Source organism: Neoarius graeffei, chromosome 3 (assembly GCF_027579695.1).
Source record: "Neoarius graeffei isolate fNeoGra1 chromosome 3, fNeoGra1.pri, whole genome shotgun sequence".
In the NCBI taxonomy this organism is placed as follows: Eukaryota; Metazoa; Chordata; class Actinopteri; order Siluriformes; family Ariidae; genus Neoarius; species Neoarius graeffei.
In genome coordinates this window covers 83,660,900-83,688,360 of record NC_083571.1, presented here as the reverse complement: position 1 = coordinate 83,688,360, position 27,461 = coordinate 83,660,900, and the positions used below count along the sequence as shown (strand labels likewise).

At 42.4% G+C, this 27,461-nt stretch overlaps 1 protein-coding gene across 5 annotated transcripts in view; it reads right to left on the bottom strand.

Moving 5' to 3' along the window:
* Positions 1-27,461, bottom strand: part of ralgps2 (Ral GEF with PH domain and SH3 binding motif 2) — a 306,158-nt gene that overhangs the window by 91,228 nt on the left and 187,469 nt on the right. For 4 of the 5 annotated variants that reach the window (XM_060917533.1, XM_060917535.1, XM_060917536.1 and 1 more), the window contains exons 6-9: positions 25,473-25,556; positions 19,488-19,577; positions 14,990-15,082; positions 567-693 (exon numbers count right to left, since the gene is read on the bottom strand). In XM_060917533.1, coding sequence (XP_060773516.1) covers positions 567-693; positions 14,990-15,082; positions 19,488-19,577; positions 25,473-25,556 — 394 coding nt within the window. The remainder of the gene's footprint in view (positions 1-566; positions 694-14,989; positions 15,083-19,487; positions 19,578-25,472; positions 25,557-27,461) is intronic. The other variant, XM_060917537.1, reaches the window with a different exon arrangement.

Below are 27,461 nucleotides of genomic sequence, written 5' to 3'. Positions count from 1 at the left end.
CAAGGACAAACAAGTACAAACAAGTGGACACGTGCGCGTGCACACACAGGCAGAGGACTAATCCAGGGTTTAGAAGTGAAAGATGACCAAGCTCATTCTCAAAAGCATGGGACCACACTGAATCAGGCTTCCCATGCAATAAATATGACTATATTTCACACAGTGCTGGAAAAAGCAAGCTTTTGACTGCATTCAAGTTGTGGTTTGTGCAAAAAGGTTTGAACCAAAATTCCAACAAGCCTGACAAAATTTACCAGAACCCACATCAAGCCTAGAAAACCCCAGCCTGTTTAAAAGACCTGTACTGCCTACAACAATGTGTATTATACTAAACCCTTGCAATAAAGCAACTCGAAACCAACTGCTGCCAACATAAACACAGTCTCTTAGGAACTGACCAATTTAAACAAACGACTTCACTCTGCTGTCATTAAACTCGTCATAAAACTCGAATAACACAGTCCAGAAAGATGTCGAGGCTTATTATTAAGAATAAGCCTCGCCATAAAGACGCTCACGCGCAGCGAGACAGTTGGAAAGAGGACACGATTGAGAAAGGGACATACCTAGATACGGGATGCAAGAGGTCATGCTCTGGCTGCTGATGTAGTCTCTCAGTCTCTTGTAATTGTCTTCTTTAGACATCAGATACTCCAGTTTCTCGAATGAAGCCTTGTCCTTACGACTCAGTAGCTGCAGAGAGATGGACAAAACAATTTAGACTTGCAGAGAAAACACTCGGTTACGAACATGACATCAGTATTTATGCAGTGGAAGCTACTCATATTCAGAGTTGAGCTACGCAGCAGCTTCTCATTCAGGTGATGCAAACTATCTGTGTATAGTTCAATCCTCCAAGTTTTGGAGATTTTTCTCGAGTCTGAGAAGACCTCCACCAAAGACTGCAGTCTGTAATGGCAACCGCTTTATGCCTGGATACATGGCCAAAATTATTAGAATGATGTGCTGACATGTGCATCCCAGAGGATTACTGGTACCTGTGAATATGGATTGTGATACGGCATCATTGTATTTCTACACTGGCTAGGTTTCATTACAAGTGAGCTTGACTGGATTTTAAGATGTATGGCATTGTTGAGCGCCGACATCCGCCAAGGCCAAATGCGACATCTTGCGCCAAAGTGAAACTCAATTCCTGGATCTGCCCTGTGACTCGAATCCACTCCAAAATGTGATGGGTTCTTCCTTGGCCCATGCTACACCCTTCCACCAAGTTTCATTGAAATCAGGTTGGTAGGTTTTGCGTAATTAGAATGAGCCCATTCATATAAACCGATTGTTCAGGTTGAAGTCATAACTACTCTCCAAGCCATGCTGTTTTACAAAAATAATGCACACCCTCCGACTAGATTCGAGTATTCAAGTGTGCAGAAGCGCTTTGGGATGTACTTACTGACATACATATTAGAACACGATATATACGCTCACTGGCCACTTTATTAGGAAGACCCATACACCTGCTGTTATCTAATCAGCAGATTCTTTGACAGCAGCACAAATGCATCAAATTACGTAGATACAAAATCAAGAGCTTCAGTTACTGTTCACTTCAAAGATCAGAATAGGAAAAATTGTGATCTCAAAGTGTGACTTTCACTGTGGCATGGGTGTTGGTTTGAGCCAGATGGGCTGGTTTGAAGATTTCAGAAATTGCTGATCTCCTGGGGTTTTTCCACACACAACAGTCTCCAGAGTTTAGAGAATGGTGCAAAAAACAAAACGCACTGAGTGAGCAACAGTTCTGTGGGTGGAAACGCGTTGTTGATCAGAGAGATCAGAGGAAAATGGCCAGATTGACTCGAGCTGCCAGGAAGGATATAGCAACTCATAGCAACTCTTTACAACCGTGGTGAACAGAAAAGCATCTCACCATGCAACAGCAGAACACCACATTAGGTTCCACTCCTGCCAGCCAAGAACAGGAATCTTACAACCCCGATTCCAAAAAAGTTGGGACAAAGTACAAATTGTAAATAAAAACGGAATGCAATAATTTACAAATCTCAAAAACTGATATTGTATTCACAATAGAACATAGACAACTTATCAAATGTCGAAAGTGAGACATTTTGAAATTTCATGCCAAATACTGGCTCATTTGAAATTTCATGACAGCAACACATCTCAAAAAAGTTGGGACAGGGGCAATAAGAGGCTGGAAAAGTTAAAAGGTACAAAAAAAGGAACAGCTTGAGGACTAAATTGCAACTCATTAGGTCAACTGGCAATAGGTCATTAACATGACTGGGTATAAAAAGAGCATCTTGGAGTAGCAGTGGCTCTCAGAAGTAAAGATGGGAAGAGGATCACCAATCCCCCTAATTCTGCACCGACAAATAGTGGAGCAATATCAGAAAGGAGTTCGACAGTGTAAAATTGCAAAGAGTTTGAACATATCATCATCTACAGTGCATAATATCAAAAGATTCAGAGAATCTGGAAGAATCTCCGTGCGTAAGGGTCAAGGCCGGAAAACCATAGTGGGTGCCCGTGATCTTCGGGCCCTTAGACGGCACTGCATCACATACAGGCATGCTTCTGTATTGGAAATCACAAAATGGGCTCAGGAATATTTCCAGAGAACATTATCTGTGAACACAATTCACCGTGCCATCCGCCATTGCCAGCTAAAACTCTATAGTTCAAAGAAGAAGCCGTATCTAAACATGATCCAGAAGCGCAGACGTCTTCTCTGGGCCAAGGCTCATTTAAAATGGACTGTGGCAAAGTGGAAAACTGTTCTGTGGTCAGACGAATCAAAATTTGAAGTTCTTTATGGAAATCGGGGACGCCGTGTCATTCGGACTAAAGAGGAGAAGGACGACTCGAGTTATCAGCGCTCAGTTCAGAAGCCTGCATCTCTGATCGTATGGGGTTGCATTAGTGCGTGTGGCATGGGCAGCTTACACATCTGGAAAGACACCATCAATGCTGAAAGGTATATCCAGGTTCTAGAGCAACATATGCTCCCATCCAGACAACGTTAATTTCAGGGAAGACCTTGGCATTTTCCAACATAATGTCAAACCAAATACTGCATCAATTACAGCATCATGGCTGCGTAGAAGAAGGGTCCGGGTACTGAACTGGCCAGCCTGCAGTCCAGATCTTTCACCCATAGAAAACATTTGGCGCATCATAAAATGGAAGATACGACAAAAAAAGACCCAAGACAGTTGAGCAACTAGAATCCTACATTAGACAAGAATGGGTTAACATTCCTATCCCTAAACTTGAGCAACTTGTCTCCTCAGTCCCCAGACGTTTACAGACTGTTGTAAAGAGAAAAGAGGATGTCTCACAGTGGTAAACATGGCCTTGTCCCAACTTTGAGATGTGTTGTCATGAAATTTAAAAATCACCTAATTTTTCTCTTTAAATGATACATTTTCTCAGTTTAAACATTTGATATGTCATCTATGTTCTATTCTGAATAAAATATGGAATTTTGAAACTTCCACATCATTGCATTCCGTTTTTATTTACAATTTGTACTTTGTCCCAACTTTTTTGGAATCGGGGTTGTAGAATCAAGAACAAGTTCCTACTGAAGTGGCTGACGAGCGTATACACACTCAGACAAAACATTAAGACATACAATGGAATGCAAGAGTACAGCTCACATCCATGTAATCCATTTTAGTTATGTCTCTCACTGGAAAGAGAAATACGCAAATGTTCCTCTGTTTGAGTTTAATGAGTGGATGTAAGCAGACATTTATACTCCGTCTGTCAGTCTCCGATAGGTTATAACTGGAAACGAGCTGGAACACAGGAGGATACATCTCACATTAGCCCCTCTTCTCTGTCGGCAGTGTAGCAGCTTCTGAACAGAAACTAGTACTCGAGTAGATTAATTGAAAACAGCAGCTCTCCGTCAGAGCTGTTCTGCCCCTGATCTATAATACAGCACATTTCATCCTGTCAGTGTGTGCGCGCACATTTGACTTTAGCTGCAGAACAGCTACAACTTACTACATCCTGCGGAATGATCTTACAGCTTGTCTTGTGAAATCGTCAACATTTGGTGAACTGATGAGACCGCTCTGGAGAACACATGACCGGTCGTTTGGATTAAGATCATGCACAACAAAGATGGGGCTTGTGTCACGCACACTGAATGTACAGTGGGGAAAAATGTCAGGCTCAGACAATCCAGAGTACGGACATGAGGGTTAAGGTCAAATCCTTACAGGCAAATCGTTGTGCAAATAAGGAGAGAAAAAAAGGGAAAAAAAAGTCTGTTTTGAAGAAATTCTTGCTTTCCATTTTTTCTCCCCATTTCATTGTATAAACTGTGCTGTTGCCAAGTTGGCTCTGCTCGCATAATGAAGGTTTAGGCTACAGTCAAGTCCAGAATTATTGGCACACCAAGAGAATGGGCAACACGATTGGATAAAGTCAACATCATGTACACTGACTCAAAGTTTCCATTCAAGGAATTGGAGAAACCTCCAGGAACACTGTTGCTTTTGACCAAATAGGAGGTTAAATGTGTAAAAATCCTTCGTCATCCATCACTATGGGTAAGACTAACACAAATGAAAGAAACAGTTGGATTTAAAAATATCCATCCTTTTTTTTTTTACATCCATCCACAATGGATGTAAAAATATACATAAGCACTTCACAATAGCATTGATTATAGCCAGGTTCAAAATAAGTAGCCAGGAAGAGTATGGGGCTTGCGGTCTACGTGCTTTTGTCAATGTTAATGGCATGAATTCTTCAACCATTAGTACCAGGATACTTTAAGCCAAAACATGACTTTTAAGCCAAAGACTGAAGACGACATCAAATCAACACGGAAAGCGAATGCAAATGATTTCAAATGGTAAGATCTTATATACAGTGGAGGAAATAATCATTTGATCCTTTGCTGATTTTCTAAGCTTGCCCACTGGCAAAGATATGAACAGTCTATAATTTTAAGGGTAAGTTTATTTTAACAGTGAGAGATAGAATATCAAAGAAAATCCAGAAAATCACATTTTATAAAATATATAAATTGATTTGCATTTCGTTGAGTGAAATAAGTATTGGATCCCTTACCAAACATTAAGAGTTCTAGCTCCCACAGATCAGTGAGACACTCCTAATCAACTCGTTACCTGCATTAAAGACCGCTGTCTTAAATTGACACCTGTATAAAAGACACCTGTCCACAGAATCAATCAATCAGACTCCAACCTCTCCAACATGGGCAAGACCAAAGACCAGTCTAAGGATGTCAGGGACAAGATTGTAGAGCTGCAAAACCATAAGCAAGAAGCTGGGTGAGAAGGAGACAACTGTTGGTGCAATAGTTCAAAAATGGAAGAAATACAAAATGACCATCAATCGACCTCGGTCTGGGGCCCCACGCAAGATCTCACCTCGTGGAGTATCAAGGATCATGAGAAAGGTGAGATCTCAGCCGAGAACTACACGGGAGGAGCTTGTGAATGATCTTCAGGCAGCTGGGACCAGAGTCATCAACAAAACCATTGGTAACATTACGCCGTAATGGACTAAAATCCTGCAGAAGGCACATGTGCAGGCCCGTCTGAAGTTTGCCAGTGAACATCTGAATGATTCTGAGAGCGACTGGGAGAAGGTGCTGTGGTCAGATGAGACCACAGAGCACAGGACTACTTCACCGCATCAACGGAAGAATGGACGCTGCCATGTACCGTAAAATCCTGAGTGATGACCTCCTTTCCTCTGCCAGGACACTGAAAATGGGTCGTGGATGGATCTTCCAGCACGACAATGACCCAAAACATACAGCCAAGGCAACAAAGGAGTGGCTCAAGAAGAAGCACGTTAAGGTCATGGAGTGGCCTAGCCAGTCTCCGGACCTTAATCCCATAGAAAACCTATGGAGGGAGCTGAAGCTCCGAGTTGCGAAGCGACAGCCTCAAAACCTTAATGATCTAGAGATGATCTGCAAAGAGGAGTGGACCAAAATTCCTCCTGACATGTGCGCAAACCTGGTCATCAACTACAAGAAACGTCTGACCGCTGTGCTTGCCAACAAGGGTTTTGCCACCAAATGCTAAGTCTTGTTTGCTAGAGGGTTCAAGTACTTATTTCACTCAAAGAAATGCAAATCAGTTTATATCTTTTATATGAAGTTATTTTCTGGATTTTCTTTTTGATGTTTTGTCTCTCACAGTTAAAATAAACCTACCATTAAAATTATAGAATGTTCATTTCTTTGTCAGTGGACAAACTTACAAAATCAGCAAGGGATCAAATAATTACTTCCTCCACTGTACATCCACCACCAGCTTCATGAGGTAGTCACCTGGAATGCTTTTCAGCTCACAGGCTTGCCTCATCAAAAGTTAATTAGTGCAATTTCTTGCCTTCTTAATGCATTTGAGATCAAGCAGTAAACAGTAAATAATAAACACCGTAAATAGCCCTATTCCACAACTGTAGTAATCCATATTACAGTACGTCAAGAACCGCTCAACTAAGTAAAGAGAAACATCATCCATCATTAAGACACGTCGTGATGATTTTTTTTTTTTTTTTAAATCAAAATTGAACAAGTGTTGCCAGGCAAAACAAACCTCACCCGGTAGCACTTATAATGAATATGATGTAAGGTATAGTGGAAAAAATAAAAAATAAAATAGGTGCCCTATGGGTCCATGTGGCTACTGCTTATAAATAAAATTTTCTTCTGATATCAATGTCCATATAGTAAATATAGCATAGATACTTAACTCTGTGAGGCAGTAGCCACAAAAATGGAACGTAATCCAAAAATGAACAATTTAAAAAAAAAAAACAAAAAAAAAAACACAGAAATAAAATGTACTAAGTGTCTGTACTTTATATTATTCTACTCTTACCTCTTAGTTTTAGAAACTGAAACCTCCAAACCAAGGCTGACACGCACACGCTGTCGCCATGACCCAAACTCTTATTTCCCGGAAATGGCCCGGCGCTAGAGCTCAGTGGAACGCACTTTCCCGCTGTAATAAGCATAAACATGTCTGAAAGCGATTTCTTTAGTCTAGTTCATTTATTTCGAATGGTGAACCGAACTGTATACACTCACCGGCCATTTTAATCGGAACACGTGTATGCGCAGTGCACGACTGTTACACTCTTACAACACGACGATGTTGTGGCTAGTGCCTCTATGAGGCAGTAGCCATAAAAACGATTTCGACCTTTTTAGTGACCTTGACTGGATGACCCTCAAAATGTTGGAGGTTCTATTTGAGACCAATGCACATCTGTCCTGAAAGTTTCATCAAGACTGATCCAGCCGTTCTCCCGTAATATCATTAACAAAAAAACAACAAAGAAACTCGACTGAAAACAATACCCTGCCCCCTGGTGGACTCCGTCCTGGACGAGGTAATAAGGTGTCCAAACTATTTATTTATTTATTTATTTATTTTGGGGGGGAGGAGATAAAATAATAATAATAAAAAAATCGTCATCATCATGAGTGGTATCCCTGCCCCAAAGCTCAGGTCATCTACCAGAGCCCTGGGAGTTTGAGGGTCCTGCGTAGTATCTTAGCTGTTCCTCAGATTGCGGTTTTCTGGACAGAGATCTCGGATGTTGTTCGTGGGATGGGTTAGAGCCACTCTCCCGGTTTGGAGATCACTGCACCGAGGACTCCCATCACCATGGGGGTATTGTCCTCATCAATCTCTAGTTCTGATAGCAGTTGCTGCTTGTGGATATTGGAACACTGAGTTACTAGTTTTTGGATATCGAAGCATCTACTGAACCCACATCCTTTGCATGTAAACCCAGAGCGCATTAAGTCAGTGATATCAACTGAGCCATCCACCAGCAGCTCATGGTGGAGATATATCGCACACAGTACATTATTGCCATTTTCAGTTCAATCGCTTGGCAGTACTCATTTATGCAGGTTCAAGATTATTCAACAATTATTTGTTGAAGGTGAAGTGAATATTGGTGAATAATAACCGAGACAAAGTATATTGTTGACATTTTAATTCGAAGTGGATGTTTAGTTCCGTAGACGCGCATACACAGGTGATTATTTTTTTTAAAGTTGTCTTCAACCATTTATTTCAAACTTAAAGCAGCATGTAAATGTAATAAACGCGTGCACAGGCTTGCCTTTGAATAGTTTTAGACCAAATGTCGTAGCATCTTTCGTGCTTTTTAGAACATTTTCTTTCATAATTTGTAATTCTTCCTCACTTTACGGTGACGAAGCAACTGGCAGCCATTTTGCCGAGTCACTCGAGGTGATTATTGAGAAATGGTCTGAATTTCCTCAACCAATCAGCGCATGCAATTTCCTATCAAATCGCCTGCATATTTATACTAAAAATAGACAGATTTCATTCCGCTTTTACATTTGAAGGCCTGTGTGATTTATGAACAATAGCAATAATAATGTATCGGTGACGTGTTGAACACAATCTCACAAAAGGTCAACAACAGTAAAATTGACTATATTTTCCCGTCATTATTGTTCCTCACCAAATAATTAACAATCAGCACGGGATAAGTAAAGGATGCTTTCTGACTTTTTACACAAGGTAATAATAAAAAATGATTGATGTTTAAGCTCATAATATCCCTCAATACGTGGATTCATTTTTGCTCGTTTCCATGAAGGGTGCCAAAAATGCTAATTATTATACATCAAAATGATAAATCTGTCAAACGTGTTGAATATCTTCACTTCACACAGATTGAAGGATGAAATTAAAAGGCTTTTTCGACTACCCGAGTACTTGGAAATATGCTTTTAAATCACCCAGGATTACTGGTGGACAGATTTATCAGAGTAACCTAGAAACACACGGCACAGCTGCAGTGGAGATGGAGAGAGAGGTAAAAACGTGAAGAAAAAACACAGATCTTCTCTTGCCAGAGGATTGGCGTGAGGTAAGGCTGCAGGAATGCTGTTTAGGGTTTTGGAAGGGGTTGGGTGTCTGAGAGGAGATCTCAGACAGGATTGTGGGGGTAAATGTGAGGACAGAGGTCTAAATAGTACACAGGGAAGGGAAGGGAAGGACAGTGAAGCTTCTGTAGCCTTTTACAGAGGAACAGCCATAAGATTCTGGAAACCTGATCCACAACATACAGTCAAGCCGGAAAGTCTGCACACCCCTTTCACCTTATCCACGTTTTATGTTGTTATAGACTTGTTCTAAAATAGATCGAGTTCATTTTTTGTCACAAAATTCTACACAAAATAGCCCATCATGACAAAAGTGAAAGTAGGTTTTTAGAAAATATGCCATTTTATTTTACTGACAAAAATAGGTTATATATCTGTATATCTGTACACACCCTTCGCCTAATACTTGGTTGATGCACCTTTGGCAGCAATTACAGCTTCAAGGCGTCTTGGGAAAGAAGCGACGAGCTTGGCACACTTGTTTCTGGACATTTTTGCTCATTCCTCTTGGCATATCCTTGGAAGCTCCGTCAAGCTGGATAGGGAGCATCAGTACACAGCCATTTTCAGCTCCTTCCACAGATGTTCAATTGGATTCAGGTCTGGGCTCTGGCTGGGCCACTCAAGGACATTCACAGACTTTCTCCGAAGCCACTCCTTTGTTCTCTTGGCTGTGTGCTTCGGGTCATTGTCATGTTGGAAGGTAAACCTTTGCCCCAGTCTGAGGTCCAGAGCGCTCTGCAGCATGTTTTCTTCAAGGATCTCGGTGTACTTGGCTGCATTCATCTTTCCCTCTATCAGGACCAGTCGCCCCGTTCCCACTGCTGAAAAACATCCCCAAAGTCATGATGCCACCGCCATGCTTCACTGTACGGATGGCATTAGCCAGGTGATGAGCGGTGTCTGGTTTCCTCCAGACGGGACGCTTGATATTCAGGCCAAAAAGTTCAATTTTGGTTTCATCAGACCAGAGAATCTTGTTTCTCATGGCTTGAGAGTCCTCTAGGTGCCTTTTGGCAAACTCCAAGCGGGCGGTCATGTGCCTTTTACTAAGGAGTGGCTTCCATCTGGCCACTCTACCATAAAGGCCTGATTTGGGGAGTGCTGCCTGGATGGTTGATCTTCTGAAAGGTTCTCCCATCTCCAGAAGGATACGCTGGAGCTCTGTCAGAGTGACCCTCGGGTTCCTGCTCACCTCCCTGGCCAAGGCCCGTCTTCCCCGATCACTCAGTTTGGCCGGGCAGCCAGGTCTAGGAAGATTCTTGGTGGTTCGAAACTTCTTCCATTTACGAATGATGGTGGCCACTGTGCTCTTTAGGACCTGTAAAGCTGCGGCAATTTTTCTATACCCTTCTCCAGATCTATGCCTTGACACAATCCTGTTTCTGAGGTCTGCAGATAGGTCCTTTGACCCCATGGCTTGGAGATTGCTCCGATGTGCACGGTCAACTGTGGGACCTTATATAGGCAGGTGTTGGCAATCCCCAATCATGTCCAATCAACTGAATTTACCATGGGTGGACTCCAATTAAGTTGTAGAAACATCTCAAGCAGCATCAGTGGAAACAAACTGCACCTCAGCTCAGTTTTGGGTGTCAAAGGGTGTGCACACTTGTGTACATATGTTTTACATTTTTAATAAATTAGCACAAATGTCTAAAAACCTGCTTTCACTGTCATTATGGGTCATTTTGTGACAAAAAATGAACTCAATCTATTGTAGAATACATCTGTAACGTATTAAAACGTGGAAAAGGTGAAAGGGGTGTGCAGACTTTCCAGCTTGACTGTAGATCCTCGTTATGCAATGAATAACAAGCCAGACAAAAAATAATTCTATACAAATGCAAAAAAATAAAATGAAATAATCCATACCAGGGTGGTGTGATGCAGCGCAATGCCAAGTTATTGTTTTCATGTTGAAATGGAATTTTTTTTCCAGCATGTTACCGTAGGTGTGAATGTGAGTGTGAATGGTTGTCTGTGTCTATGTGTCAGCCCTGTGATGACCTGGCAACTTGTCCAGGGTGTACCCCGCCTTTCGCCCGTAGTCAGCTGGGATAGGCTCCAGCTTGCCTGCGACCCTGTAGAACAGGATAAAGCAGCTAGAGATAATGAGATGAGAAATGTTATTTTGCTCAAACCACAGCAATGTGCCAATGATTATGACATTTATTTCATGAACGAAGACACACTGGGCATTTTAAGGGTTATAGTTCGATTCAGTGTTGTGGAAAGTCCAAGAGATTACATGGTTCTCTTGCCACTAGGCCATGGCTTAGTAATGTCTCCGAACAAAAATCCATCCATGCACTGCTCATCAGGATCCAGGTCACAGGGGCAGCAGTCCAAGTGGAACTGCTCAGACCTCCCTCTCCCCAGCCACATCCTCCAGCTCTTCCGGGGGATACCAAGGCATTCCCAAAGCAGCAAGAAAGATATAATCTCTCCAGCATGGCCTGGGTCTGACCCGGGTCTCCTCCTGGTGGAGCCTGCTTGAAACACCTTAACGAGGTGGTGTCCTGGAGGCATTTTAGACAGATACCATACCATCACAACTGGCTCCTTCTGATGCAGAGGAGCAGCAGCACTACTCTTACCCCTTTTCCACCAAATCAGTTCCAGGGCTGGTTCGGGGCCGGTGCTGGTTCACAACTCGTTCAACTTGCGAGCCAGCTGAGAACCAGTTTGCTTTTCCATAGCTCGCGGTGCTAAGGGGAGCCACGTCATTACGTCACTGTATACGTCAGTTACGTCGTTGTACACGTCAGTTACGTCGCTACGTTTGCATAAACCTTGGCGCGACTATCGAAGCAAAAACACGGAAGAAGCAGCAACAACAATAATAATAATGGATGACTTCGCATTTGTACAGCTGCTGCTTTTCGTTGCTTAAAAATGGCGATCTTTCGCGGTCTTGTTATTGTTGTTGGTCTTAACAACTCCGCCCCCCGCTGACGTAAGCGGTTCTTTCCTCTGGCCCAGCAGAGAGCTGGTGCCAGCCTGGAACCGTTTTTTCTGGCCCCAGAGCCAGTTCTTTGTCAGTGGAAACAGAAAACCCGGTTCCAAACTAAGCACTGGCCCCGAACCAGCCCTGGAACTGCTTTGGTGGAAAAGGGGCATCTGAGTCCCTCCCGAATGATCAAGCTCTAACAGTGAGCCCAGATACCCTGCAGAGGAAACTTGTATCCACGATCTTGTTCTTTCGGTTCCTACCCACAGCTCGTGGCCATCGGTGAGGGTAGGAACGTAGATTGGCCAGTAAACCATCAGCTTCGCGGTTTGGTTCAGCTCTCTCTTCACCACCACAGACCGATACTACAGTGTCCACACTGTCCCTTTACTGTCTATCTGCGCATCTCAGAATGACACAGGACAATGGGCGAACTAGATTTTATTTTTTTTCCCCAGCCACGGTACGCCGGAAATCCGGCGCGGCGCCGGAACGCTATCACCCCTGACAGTGTCACTGCAACAGGTCTGTTCTTAGTCTTAAATTATGTGAATGTCAAATTATCAGTCAGACAAATCCCTGTGAATGAGCTGTTACTGTTGAAACAATAACCTGTTAGAACAAGCACATTCACACGAACCCGTCATTCATGTTCCAGCCAGAACCACAGTCCAAGTCATGCTGGAATACGGAAATAAATGTACACCTTCTGACCGATTAAAGTCGAGAAGTCAACCGTGTTGTGGTAAAAATGTCTTTATGAGATCATTTTTTCAAAAAAATAAATAAATAAAGTTTAGCAGCCATAAAACAATCAGAATCTCGGCTTTTACTCCATCCACAGCGTGCACTTTGTCCTTTAAAGGTGCATTACGTAAGATTAGTCTTTTTCCAGTCAGCTGGATTCAACATTTGAATGAACATTTGGCTTGCTCATTGGGGATAAATTAGGGATAAAATCAGCTTTTGTTTCAAGTGTTTAATTTTCTTCAAAGCTGCTTTGTGACAATGCTGGTTGTTAAAAGTGCTATACAAATAAATTTGACTTGATTTCCCCCCCCACTCCTTGAAATCACACCCCCATTCCCACCCATGTTCACAAAGCTCTGCTCATAGAATATCTATAAAACGACTGACAGAAGGCACATCCCAACACAAACGAGCCTTTTCCAAACGGATTTTCTCAGTGGCTTTATAAACTTTTCCCAAGACCACAGCTGAATCCAACGTTAATCACATTTGATATAACTTCCAGGTGTTTATACAAGTAAGTAATACGAAGATAAAAAAATCACCTATTGCACATTTAATCGCTCTTACAGTATAGCAAATCATATTTTAAATGTCTTAAGAGGAAGTGTGACTAATGACGAGTCTAATGACGGCTAATTAAAAATGTTAAAAATTACACAGGTGTGACATCCTTCTGTCAGACATTACACACATTATAATCACCGAAACTCCAACAGATGCCGAGGTTTCAGATTTTGTAAAGTGGTGTTATTTGGTTCTGACTACACAGTAACTACTTCGTGAACCAGACCTTAAAGGAGATACACAGAACCATGGCCTCACTTTTTGCTTATAAATGCCTTGAGACCTCAAGAATGGCACAGGAATAGTTTTAAGCATTAATGATAAATCTAATATAGTAATTTTTATGGTTAAAATGATTCATATAGGTAGCGGTCTGAGTGAATGACCTTGACATTTGTGACATCACCGCAGGAAGTCTATCGGTCTCATCGCCATTTCCGCTATTTTAAAACACAGAGCTGACTGGAACTCCGATCCTCCATTTTGAGCTAATTTATCGCCATGCCACGTAGATGTGTTGCTGGTGGGTGCAGCAACACGACAGAAGGTGGATTTACGTTGCATTCATTGCCCAAGAATGTTCAAACTGCAAAGATTTGGACGCGTTTTGCGAGTTCTTCACAGGCACACTGGGCGCCTACGAAGTGGTCCCTCCTCTGCTCTGCACATTTTACTGAAGACTCGTACAAAAACTCTGATCTGTTGAGGAGCGTTGGCTGTAAGCCCGTATTGAAAGAGGGTGCAGTACCAACAATTAAAGGAAAAGAAAACTCCAAGAAAAGGAAAGCAAGTTCAGTTGCACCAGTTTTCCCGGAGTGTGAGCCGAGCAGTAATGGCGGAGAACTCAGTATGGAGAAAATGGAGAATGAGTGGACCAGTCGCCTGATTTCCCCGCTGGATATGCTTGCCTCAGCAGCAATATCTCGTCCTTACGTGGAAGAAGCGAATGAACGAAGAACTGAAAGTCAGATTGTTTCTAAACAACTGGCCACAAGATCAGCCTTCAGGAAGTGAGAACAAAGACGGGTAAGATGCGACTCTCGTTTGGATACAAAACAACAAAAACACTCGTTGTTTACCTGCATTGAGATTAATACATGTAACTTGTATTGTATGTTTAAGTTACCGGTATCAGATTATTTAATTTGCTTCAGAATGTGATTGTCTCAGTTCATCTGATTATTAAATTAGCCTTTTATGTTTTGTCAGTGAAAATGCATGCATGTTGCATAACACCTATCCTGTTTTAATGAGAGTCACACGAGACTGTCGGTTCAATTCCATCCAATTCTCTAGACGGCTTTGTCCTCTGGCTTTATTTCGTAAGGTGGGAGCCTCTGTGGCCGATGCGTTACTATCGGATTCACGTTCCAATGGTTCGAACTGATACAGTTCTACGTGTATAGCAGTAGCATGTACACATGCTCCAATTTCAAGACTATCACAGTCAGATGTATTACTATCTGAGGAACCCGAAGAATCTCCAATAAATCCGAACGAAAAGGCCATTGCAACCACTCTCGCCTGCCGAGTCTGGCTTTGGTCTATAGCTGTCAAAGGCCTTGGCCTTAAAACCAGTTACCGCAGTGACGTCACTCACTCAGGGCTGGCTGGCTCAGCTCGAATGCCAACTTGGAGGTCGATTTTAACCCTCAAAAAAAAAAATTTTATTCCCATTTATGCAGCATACAAGATGGAGATATTATCCACTCAGAAATGTATTTAAAAATAAAGGTTCTGCGTATCTCCTTTAATAAGCGTGCATGTGCAAGGAAAAACAAAAAAGGCAGGTTACTTACAGCCCACGTTTTGCTGAGTCTGAAAATAGGTGCGCTCTGTAAACCTGACACCACTGCCATTACTGCATGGAGGTTGTTCATGTCACACAGTTTCTGTATAAATCAGATAACACACACAAACAGAAAGGAAAATATTACTGTTGTCCGAGCATAAAAGTGGTTCTGATTCTGAAAAGACCTTCTGTCAAGGCCATCACATCAAAAATAAAAATAGGTACCCCCTATGGGTCCGTGTGGCTACTGCTTATAAATAAAACTGTTTTCTGATACCATATCCATACAGCAAATATAGCATATATACATGCTGTTATCAGTTATACTCGCCTCATCTCTTGCAAGCATCACCAAGCTGTGAGCAGCATCAGGGCTTCTGGTATTTTGGTTACCAATTTTGTTTACTGAGTTTTGTTCAAAATAGAGTGCTGTGAACTAGATCCATTTTCAAAATAAGGGGTGTTCACACGGCATATATTTGCATCAATGCTGCACCGATGTGTTTTGTTGCGATATATCTTACACCGGTGTAAATTTTGTGGAACGTTCACACGTCACAAACCTGCTTACTAGAGAGAAGCGTGTTAGCACCAGTGCAGCCCCACTTGCGGTCACACGGCAGTTTTTGCGACCGTGCTATACGATAGTAATAATGCGGAAATGAAATATGCGCATGTGTGAAAATGTACTTCCTTTTCCCGGTTGTCATGGCATCACCAAGTGCCGGGAAAACAACGTGGATGAAGACACCAGTGTTGCCAGATACTGCTGACGTTTTCCAGCCCAAAATATGTTCAAATCTGCCAAAATGCACTTAAAACCACCCAATCTGGCAACACTGGAAGACACGCAGTTCTGTTGTTGATATTTGCCATTTTGGAAGCGCAAAATACCAGGATGCAAATTATGCAATGCCCGTATGTAATCAACTCTCCTCACGCGTAGCGAGTCTACCCCTGTAGCGTTCAGACGTCCCATTTTATATCGGTGCTGCCCCGCAAACTAGCATTTACTCCGGAGTAAATTTCTTAAACCACCTCCCGAGCAGGGTTAGATTTGCACCGGTTTAAGCAGCTTTCAGGGGCTACACCGGTATAACTTTGTACCGTGTGAACGCTCTACCGGGGCAGCCCCGGTGCTACACCGGAGTAAAAGTTGCTGTGTGAACACCCCTATAGTGGGAAAGCACTTGTTCATGAATTGTCCTAGAAGCATTATTTAGTACTAATGAGCACATTTTGTTTCACAAGTGTAAATACTAAAAAAAATTTAATTAAAAAATTAAAGCAACTTGCAAAAGTTTGATATCAGATTCTCAATATACAGTATCTGCCAAAAAGCTTAAAAAAAAAAAAAAAAAACTTTCAGAAGGACCAAACAAAAAGCTGTGATAATCAAAAGGTCAATTTTCTTAAAATAAACACCACTTACTTGATATCGAAATCAGTAGCCTTGGCGAACCATGAGGTGAATTGCATTTATATTTTATCTGCTGATTATCTTTCGATATTACCAAGTTATAAGATTTCTCTTATTTCGTTTCTGGTTCTGATTGGTTCCGAAGTTTACCAAGAACAACAGGTAATCAAACTTGATCAGGATAAGTGCTGATTGGTTACGAAGTCTCGCCATTGTTACACTCATTCTTACAACACGATGACATAGCGGCTTCGCCACTCGTTCTTGTGTACCTTTGATAACGTGCGATCGATTGTTCGTATCGCGAGAGCATGATTCGCCGTTCTGGTGATCGTAATGCTTATGCGCATATGCAGTACGCCATTGTGACACTCATTCTTACAACACGATGACGTAGTCGCTACTGCCTCGCTTCGCCTCGATGAGGCAGCAGCCACAAAAAGAAATTTGATGACGTTTATAAATACAAAATTGTGAAGATCCAGCCGCACACCTAAAATCGCTCCTCACAAAAAGGTCCTCATAAGTGACTAACGCAACTAAACTAATGCTTGAAACCATTAGAGATTAGTTCATGGGTACTAATCAAATAAATTAATAAACAAATTAACTTTTCAAAATTGTACAGATGCTCATTTCAAGTGCGTGTTAATTACTTGTGTAATTATTTACTCATGTACGAAATTACTGATGTTACTTTATTAATTACTCAAACACTCATCATGTTGATTTTATTTGTCCACAAAAGTGAAGACTGTTGACATTTTAATTCAAGATGGATGCTTTGTTCCGTCGACACGCTTCACATTAGCACCTCTGGCTGGTGATTAATCCCAGAACAGATGAGAAACACCAGTGTTGAACTTGAAGTGGAGAGAAGAGACACATGCAGTACTTTAAATCTCTCGTTTTCATCAACTTTTACTTCTCTCATCACTCAACCAATCGGACCAGAAAGGATTAACGAAATTTATTTTAAAAGAAAAAAATTTCTACAAAAAGTCTAACATTCAGCTGTTTCTATCCAAACGTGTCTTGCACTCAAGTGAGCCTCGGGTCCTCGAAAATAACTGACAAATGCATGGAAAATTGAAGGTGTTCAACTATGACCAGTTATTTCCGTTTGCTTTTCGTACACTGTTCTCTGCCATTTTCTGCCAATTGATGCTCTGGGATAGAAACCAAATAGAGCACATGATGTTTCAACAAATGTTAAAGAAAAAAATTGCAAAAGTTATTGAATGTAGGGTTTTCTTTCCTTTCTCTTTTAACTGAAGCAATTGAAGAGAGAAGGGGGGGGAAAAGTTTGTCAACTGGGTAAGCACAAATTTAAAAAGTGATGAGTTCGAGAGGTACAGTGAGAGTAAAAAGTATTTGATCCCTTGCTGATTTTGTTGGTTTGCCTACTAACAAAGACATGATCATTCTATACTTTTAATGGTAAATGTATTCTAACATGGCGAGACAGAATATCAAAACGAAAATCCAGAAAATAACTTTAAAGAATATATATTAATTGATTTGTATTTCATTGAGGGAAATAAGTATTTGATCCCCTAGTATGCATTAGGAGTTCTGGCTTTCACAGACCAGTTAGACACTCCCAATCAACTTGTTACCTGAACTGAAGACACCTGTTCTAACTAAATCACCTGTATGAAAGACACCTGTTCACAGAATCGGACAGATTCCAAACTCTCCAACATGGGTAAGACCAAAGAACTCTCTCAGGACCTCAGACACAGGATTGTTGACCTGCACAAATCTGGAATGGGCTACAAAAACATTAGCAAGATGCTGGGTATTAAAGTAACAACCATTGGTGCAATTGTGAGAAAATTTAAGAAGTATAACATGACCATCAATAGACCTCGGTCTGGTGCTCCACAGAAGATTTCACCTCGTGGGGTGGCAATGATCATGAGAACTGTGAGAAATCGGCCTGCAACCACACAGCGGGAGTTCGTGAATGACCTCAAGGCAGCTGGGACCACAGTCACCAGGAAAACAATTGGCAACACTTTGCGCCACAATGAATTAAAATCCTGCAGTGCCCGAAAGGTACCCCTGCTTAAGAAGGCACATGTGGAGGCCCGCCTAAAGTATGCCAATGATCACCTCAAAGATGTACAAAGTGATTGGGAGAAGGTTCTGTGGTCAGACGTGACCAAAATTGAACTATTTGGCCTAAACTCTACTCGTCATGTGTGGAGGAAGAAAAATGCTGCCTATGACCACCGTCAAGCATGGAGGTGGAAGCATTATGTTTTGGGGGTGTTTCTCTGCCAAGGGCACAGGGCTACTTCACCGCATCAGTGGGAAGATGGATGGAGCCATGTACCGTGCAGTCCTGAGGGACAACCTCCTCCCCTCTGCCAGGAAGTTGAAAATGGGCCGTGGTTGGGTCTTCCAACATGACAACGACCCGAAGCATACAGCAAAGGCAACAAAGGAGTGGCTCAAGAAGAACCACATTAAGGTCATGGAGTGGCCCAGCCAGTCTCCGGACCTCAATCCAATCGAAAATCTATGGAGGGAGCTGAAGGTCCGAGTTGCCAAGCGACAGCCCACCAACCTTAATGATTTAGAGAGGATCTGCAAAGAAGAGTGGGCCAAAATTCCCCCTGATATGTGTGCTAACCTTGTGGTTAACTACAACAAACGTCTGTCCGCTGTGCTTGCAAACAAAGGCTTTGCCACCAAGTATTAAGTGCTTTTGGCTAGAGGGATCAAATACTTATTTCCCTCAATGAAATACAAATCAATTAATATATATTCTTTAAAGTTATTTTCTGGATTTTCGTTTTGATATTCTGTCTCTCCATGTTAGAATACAGCTACCATTAAAAGTATAGAATGATCATGTCTTTATTAGTGGGCAAACCAACAAAATCAGCAAGGGATCAAATACTTTTTACTCTCACTGTAAACTAGTCTGCTTGGATGAGAACTGCCTAGCCCTGTTGACACATCTAAAACGATGCATGAATGATCATGACCGAAAATGTGTCATCACCTGACTGGAACTGAATCATACACGCATCTTGGGAGTGGTTAAAGAAGCTTCAGGTGAAGGGAATGTTACCTTTGCTGTTCTGATGTAGAGACTTAAAACCTCAGCTCTGATCTTCAAAGTTTGGGCATGAAGAATTTCCCGCACCACCCAGAAACTCACCTACACACACACACACACACACACAAATAAATAATCTGACAGCTGCCAATACTGCTATCAAAAAAAAAGTCATAGCCAGAGGAGGGGTGGGGGGAGAGAAACCCACAACTTTTACCACAAAACTCCTAGCACATACTGGTTCCATGCTAACAGTGTATGTGACAGTGTTGTAGTTGAGTCACTAAACCGAGTCACCAGTGTTCAAGTCCGAGTCAAGTCCAATGCCCCTTTTCCACCAAAGCAGTTCCAGGGCTGGTTCGGGGCCAGTGCTTAGTTTGGAACCGGGTTTTCTGTTTCCACTGATAAAGAACTGGCTCTGGGGCCAGAAAAACCAGTTCCAGGCTAGCACCAACTCTCTGCTGGGCCAGAGGAAAGAACCGCTTACGTCAGCAGGGGGGCGGAGTTGTTAAGACCAACAACAACAACAAGACCGCGAAAGATCGCCATTTTTAAGTGACAAGAAGCCGCAGCTGTACAAACGCGAAGTCAGCCATTATTATTATTGTTGTTGTTGCTGCTGCTTCTTCTTCCGTGTTGTTTTTGCTTCGATATTCGCGCCAAGGTTTATGCAAACGTAGCGACGTAACTGACGTATACAGCGACGTAACTGACGTGGCTTCCCTTAGCACCGCGAGCTATGGAAAAGCAAACTGGTTCTCAGCTGGCTTGCAAGTTGAACCATTTGTGAACCAGCACCAACACTGGCCCCGAACCAGCCCTGGAACTGATTTGGTGGAAAAGGGGTACAAGTCATTTAAATAAAAGTCGAGTGGAGTCCGCTATTGATCCGAGTCGAGTCCAAGAATAAGACTCCAACCGCACCATTTGACGGTGGCTGTTTTAACGCCATTAACGTTAGTTTGTTCCTGAACATGGCGTATGAACAGGTGAATGTGCATTCTCCGTCAGGGAGTGCCAAGTATTCTGTCAGAGATGGCTGGGAGACAGATGTAAGTGCAGAAGGTGTGTTTATTAATACAAAGTGAAGACAGGTAAACAATCCAGAACGGCAGGCAAAATCGCAAAACGGGCAATAGGTCGAGCGAGGCACAAACAGGCTATTGTAGACTCGGCAGAATCAAAGACGAGAAACAGGAAATCAGGGATCAGGAAACGAGGCTCGGGAATGTGTCAGCAACGCAACTCAATACTTGACAAAGCGAGTGCATTTTCACACAGTCTTTATATAGGCGTGCTTCATCGCACCTTAATCCTATGCAGGTGTGAATCGTTTATGGTGCGCGAGAGTCCGCTTGGCGCGCACACTGTCCGGAGTGCGCCTGAGAATCTCTCTAATGCGCGAGCCAAGGCACGCAGGTGTGACGCTCTTGCACGAAATTGGTATAAAAATCAATGTCGATATAAATGTCTTATGCCAAATTATTACGGCATGTTACGAAATAAAGAAAAAAGCCAAGTCCTCGTCTCCAATTTACAAGTACGAATGCAGTTAACGCATGAGTCCGAATCATCAGTGCTCAGGTCCAAGTCTAGTCACGAGTCCTTAAAATTAGGGCACGAGTCAGACTTGAGTACTACAAGCCTGGTAGGAGATAAACCTGTAAATGGTTAAATTGATATTTATCTGCATTTTGAAGCAACCAGCTGAGTACAAAAGCGTGTCCAGGCTGTCTGATCCATGTCCGTAATATAACACATTACACCTAATAATAAATCATCGACTATAGAGATCTTGCAGTCACGTGACCGGAAAGTTCACAGGCGCCATCTTGTCGGTAAAAAACACCGCTGAATACTGCTGCACTCGTGTACAGAATGGATCAATTTCAACCGACAGACTACACGGCTCATTTTTCTAATGAACAGATAACTAGATATATGTCTAAAATAAACGAACTACAGATTAGTGACCTCTATGGCTTACCGGACATAGTTTTCACGACCGTGTCGGTGGATATGGAACTGCCAGCGGAATACCCAGACGTGTATAATTACCTCATTAACTTTCCCTCGCTGTTCAGTGGTGAAGCACTGCGTGCTTATAAATCTCTGGACAGTTATCTTTACAGAAATTCAGGATTTGTCAGCCGCGGCATCTTGTAAACAAGAAAATAACAATCCTCATTGGACGGGTAAGTCACTTAAGTATTGAGTACTAATACTATTTATATCAGTATCTAGTATAGCACTGACCAGCCGATTATAGAATAGAATAAGGTAATTCCAGCTGTAATTCCAAATCGTCCGTCTTGTTTACCATGGATCTGGCGTTGGAGAGGTAGAGGTTTAGCAGTGGAGATTTGAGTGGCTGTTTCCTGAGCTTAGTCAACAGGCTGGCTCTGCCTGCAGCCTCGCTTTTGCTTCCTCTCCCGACGCCGCCTCCTTCGCCTGCCAGACCCGATAACAATCCACGGAGACCCCGCTGGTCTCGCTATCTCATCCGGAATGTTGTGCATGCGATGGAAATCACTACAGTCAGTCATTTTCTGCTGGAAGCCAATGTCCAGTAAGTCCATACGGTTGTAGTGGATATTGAAGTCCGATACAGACGAACAACATGCAAAAATACACACAAAAAACAAAAAACGTGCACAGGTAGGGACAGCTTGTAGCCACAGCCATTGTAGTAGAATTGTATATAGTAGGGTTTTCCAGAAGAAAAGGTAGCAGAAGTAGAAGGCGGAAATATGGCGTTTGACCGACAAGATGGCGTTTGTTACAATCTGGATCGGCTGTGACGTCACATGCAAGATCTCTATTGTAGCTCATACATGTTATTTTTCGACCTCCGTTTGTTCATGGTACAAATTTGGAAGGGGTTGGGGACCATGGATGCCTTCAATTTTTCTCGATAGTTAACAATAAGCTCACCAGCTAACTGATGAGTGCTGTATATTTTCCTCCTCAAAACAGCGAACCGTGTCGTCAGTGTCGTAGATTTAACAAGCAAATGTGTCTATGTTGAGTGATCTAAAGTAAACACCTGTATATACAGCAGAACTCATTGAAAGGTCAGTCATGTTTTTGTTTCCCGTTCTTCATGCTGTGAGCGGCCATGTTGATTTGACGTCACTTGCTGAACTCGGGGTTGAGGAAAGTGTCGCTAGTTTCAAGTTCTCTTTCCTCCGTCAGAAGTTTGAAATTACAAACTACAACCTTTAGTCGAATGCAGCCAAGCACTACCACCATCACTGAACATTAGAGCTCAAACTGGAATCCAGATGGACTGGAAGATTTTGGCTCTGTTGTGCCATCTAGTGGATGTTGCTTTTTATCTTCTAGAATGTGAACAGCATTGCTTGCGGTGCTGCTGCTTCTACATGCACACGCATCAAGTATAAACGAGCCTTAAGAAAGCGTTTGAGCATTCACCATCGACACACGAGTTATTACCTCCGGCCAAGGAGGTCATGTTTTCAGTGCCGTTTGTTTGCCTTGAAGAACGCTTGCACAAAACCTACCAATCTGATTCCCATGAAACTTGGTGGAAAGGTGGAGCATGGACCAAGGAAGAGCCCATTACATTCTGGATACAGGATTTGACCTTGAACATCAGCGCTCAACAATGCTATACATCTTAAAATGCAGTGAAGTTCACTTGTGACAAAACATAGCCAATGTAGGAATACGATGGTTCCATATCGCAGTCCACATTTCACAGGTACCAGTAGTCCTCTGGGATGCACATGTGGCACATCATTCTTATAGTTTTGGAAAGATATCCAGACATATAAAGTGGATGCAGTGTTGCAGTCGAGTCACTAAACCTCGAGTCCGAGTCTAGTCTCGAGTCCCCAGTGTTCAAGTTCAAGTCATTAAAAAAAAATTTGAGTCGAGTCCAAGAACAAGACTCCAACCGCACCATTTGACGGTGGCTGTTTCAGCACCATTAGCATTAGCTTGTTCCTGAACATGACGTATGAAAAGGTGAATGTGCATTCTCTTTGTCAGGCAGTGTGAAGTATTCTGTCAGAGATGGTTGGGAGACGGATGTAAGTGCAGAAGGTGTGTTTATTAATACAATACAAGTGAAGACAGGTGAACAATCCAGAACGGCAGGCAAAATCGTAAAACGGGCAACAGGTCGAGCGAGGCACAATCAAAGACGAGAAACAGGAAATCAGGGATCAGGAACCCAAACAAGGAAATAAGGCTGGGTAACGTGTCAGCAACATAACGCAATACTTCACAAAGTAATTGTTTTCTCATAGTTTTTATTTAGACACGCTGATTGCACCTTAATCCTGTATAGGTGCGAGTCGTTTATGGCACGCAAGAGTCTGCTTCGTACGGGCGCTGTCCGGAGCACGCCCGAGAGTCTATCTGATGCGCACACCAAGGCACGCAGGTGTGACAGTCTTGCACAAAATTAGTGTAAATATAAATCTCTTATGCCAAATGATTATGGCATGTTACAAAAAAAATAAAGAAAAAAATCAGAGTCCTCATCTTCAATTTTGGAGTCCGAATGCAGTTAATGCACGAGTCATCAGTGCTCAAGTCCAAGTCGAGTCACGAGTCAGACTCGAGTACTACAAGCCTGAGTGGATGCGAGTGCAGGTTTGCACATCATAGAATAGTCGACGATTGTCCTTGGTGGAGGTCTGTGCTCTCCGAGTGCCTTTCTAGTTTATAATAGCCCAAGAAAAAAAAAAAAAAAAAAATCATTGATTCTCTCTCTACAGGGGTGACCCGGTGGTTTAGACTCTGGGCTCCTCATAAGAAGGTCAAGAGTTCAAGTCTCAGCACTGCCAAGCTGCTCGGACCCCTGTATCTTGGCTGACCCTGCACTCTGACCCCAAGTCCCTAACAAGCTGAGAAATGTGAAGGGGGGGATTTTCTCTTCTCCCTCACCCTCTCAGACTTGAAGACACGCTCGTTTTTATTCTCAGTCCTGTTCAAGGAATGTACACCTACGCTTACAGTAGTCTTCTGTACTCTGGTTGTTCCAACACACTGCTAATATTGAATGCAATCCATTTCATATTAGTCACTAGACACTCGCCATTAGAAACCAGAAGGGCACGAAGCAAGATCGAGGGAAGAACAGCAGGGGAAACGTCTCAAAATTCAGCCAGAAGATCTCATTCAAATATCCCCGAGGGTATAAAGGCTAATTTCTAACATCTGCCACTGGATAATCCAATAAGGTTGTGAGTGATGCTTGTGATCAAGAACGAGTGTATGTGTATATTTCAGCATGGCTACGTTTGTGTTTGTACCGAGCCAAGCGGCTATTGAGGGAAAACTGCAGGCAATATTAAAAAACAAGGTGTAATAAACCGACTTTATAGTTGTATTTATGGACATGTAGACCTTTCTCGTTAAACAGTCTACACACAGGAACACTCAAGCCTAGTATTGAGCCCGAGGTGCTGAGCCAGTAACCAATAAAAACTACTAACGCTTGCAAATAAGATTTCTTTCGCCAATTTTCCTCGCAATCCAAGTTACAAAACCTAAAATTGAACCTTGAATCCGAACCAGAGTTCCGACTGCAAGGTGTAAAGTTTATTCTGGTCCCTTTCTGGAGCAATGAGGCAGTTTCAAAAAGCTCTTAGGTTAGTGAAATCCCCAGTGAGGAGGCACTGAATAGGTTCCTGTCATCTACCTTTTCCAAGAAGCCAAAAACATTTGGTCAAGGAGGAGTGCAATCTCCTTGGTCCTGATACCTCCCATTCACCACAAGGGACACTGACTTATCAGCCTCTTCATACACCAGATACAATGTGTTAGCACAGAAAGAGAGGCCAGGTTCCCTGAACATGGTACACAAAAAAAAAAAAAAGAGGGGGGGAATGATGTCATTTTCCAATCAAACGCTGGCCAAAGAGATAAATCCGGCTCCTTCCAACTCCGTCTGTCTGGCTTTGAGTTATACAAGAGAAGGGTTGAAGAAAACAGATTGTGTGTGTGAGAGAGAGAGATACACACCTGATTGAATCTTCGTGTGAAAGCCACGGCATTAGGAGCTGAACTGTGCTTCTCTTTTTTGTTCCAGCCACAACTTGAGAGTTCCTGTGATAAACAAAAACAAAACACCACACACAACACAATAAAATGAGGCGCACATTCCACAGTTAAGCAATCTTCACATCACCCAGGGCTATTAGTGCGCTCCCTGAGTGTTTCGCAAAACATTTGCCTTCAAAAAGATTCAAATTAAAAGCACGGGAGATGCGGGAAAGACCCGCTGCCAAACAAGCAAGAGATGGCTTTCATCTAAAGCAAGGCTGTTTTAATGTGCACAGTTAGCCAAAGATCTAAAGAAACAAACAGGAGCCACGTGAAGAGGACATAAGCTCAGGCTAAGAAGAACAGAATGTACTACGAGATTGCAAAGTCTTGGCACGAGCGTTTGGTCAGCTCCTATCATCTCCATAGCAACTCAAGAGGTGCTGTCAATTTCAGTTTAAAAAAAATTTAAAATTAAAAACATCTGTTTCTGTTCTGCAACGTTATTTGTGTGCTAGATTTCATGGAGGAGATCAGGCGTATGATAAAGAGATGGGGTGCACACAACGCTTTCAAAAACCAAAACATCAAATGACAGAACCAAAGAAACTGGGAGTATCCTTACATCATGCTCCAAAATGAAACTCATCCTAAAGTCCCATTGAGTCCCAACATGAACACTCGCACCACTACACGCCGGATAGCATAGGAAGAGATACAACGTCACATGGTTTGAATTCAGGCACTTCATTTTACATACACGCATCCTTCAGTGAAGCATGGGGGTGGTAGCATCATCATGTTCAGGAGTTAAGGCTTTTATAGCGGTCGATAGGCACTGATCCTACTTCATTCTGAGTGTGTGCGCGGGCCGCTCTGCAATTACACTGCCAAATGCTACTTGGCGGTGTGGTTTCCGAAAAATGTTCAACAGTTACTTTTACTGAAATTACAACCAGGGCTTTGAACCGGTTCAAGGAACGAAAACGAAAACCGGGAACTTTTTCTATTTCACATGGAACAGAAACGAAACCAGAAACTTTATTTTTTATGTTCCGGAACAGAAACGCTGATTAAAAATAATGGTAACCAGTTAATACCGGTTTTTATTTCGTTCCTCAAAGTTTCCGTAGCCTACAAATAAAAAAGTCATTCTTCTCCTGCGCAAGTTTCTATGACCCGCTGGGGTTCACTTCCTGTGTGACGTTCGCTGACTGAATGGAGAGAGCGGGAGGGTGGACTACTATCACGTCTCCACATCTTAAATAAGAGGTAAATATTGCAGTCTTTCGTTATTCGAAAACGTCAATTTCAAACACGATATCAATATATTTGTCCACGTTAATGAGAGGCTCGCGAACATTAAATGACGTTAACCTCTGTTAGCCTATCAATGCATAGGGCCTGACTAGCCTTTGGTAGCACACTAAATGAATTATCTTTCATTTTTGGCACTTTTTCTGTTTGTGTAGATGGGAAGACATACTGAGAATCCAAATCGCCAACATTTGAAATAATAATTGTTTTGAATTATTTCTTGTCTTATTTAATGAAGGTTGTAATAGAATTAGCCTACATTTGGCTTAAGCTGGATGAGACAGAGACATAATTTTATAGCCATTTGTTAAACAGCTGACAGGGAACGTAATTAACCGTTCCGGGAACGAAATTTTTTTGTTCTAACCGGTTCGGGAACGTCTATTTAATGGTGGAACCCAAAACCGGAAACGTTAAAATTCCGTTTCTGTTCGGAACGACCCAAGAGGAAAAAAATTCTGGTTCAAAGCCCTGATTACAACACCACAGCAAAGAGGAGATGGTCTGTGTTCATTCAACTTGATTTGGTCCACATTCTTTCAAGTCCTGCTGAAATGTCCAAAAGGAAATGCGATGCTACCAAATGGACCAATTAAAATTATCGTGATCTGCACCTGCGTCAGTTACATTTCTGGGAAAGTCTGCGTCAAG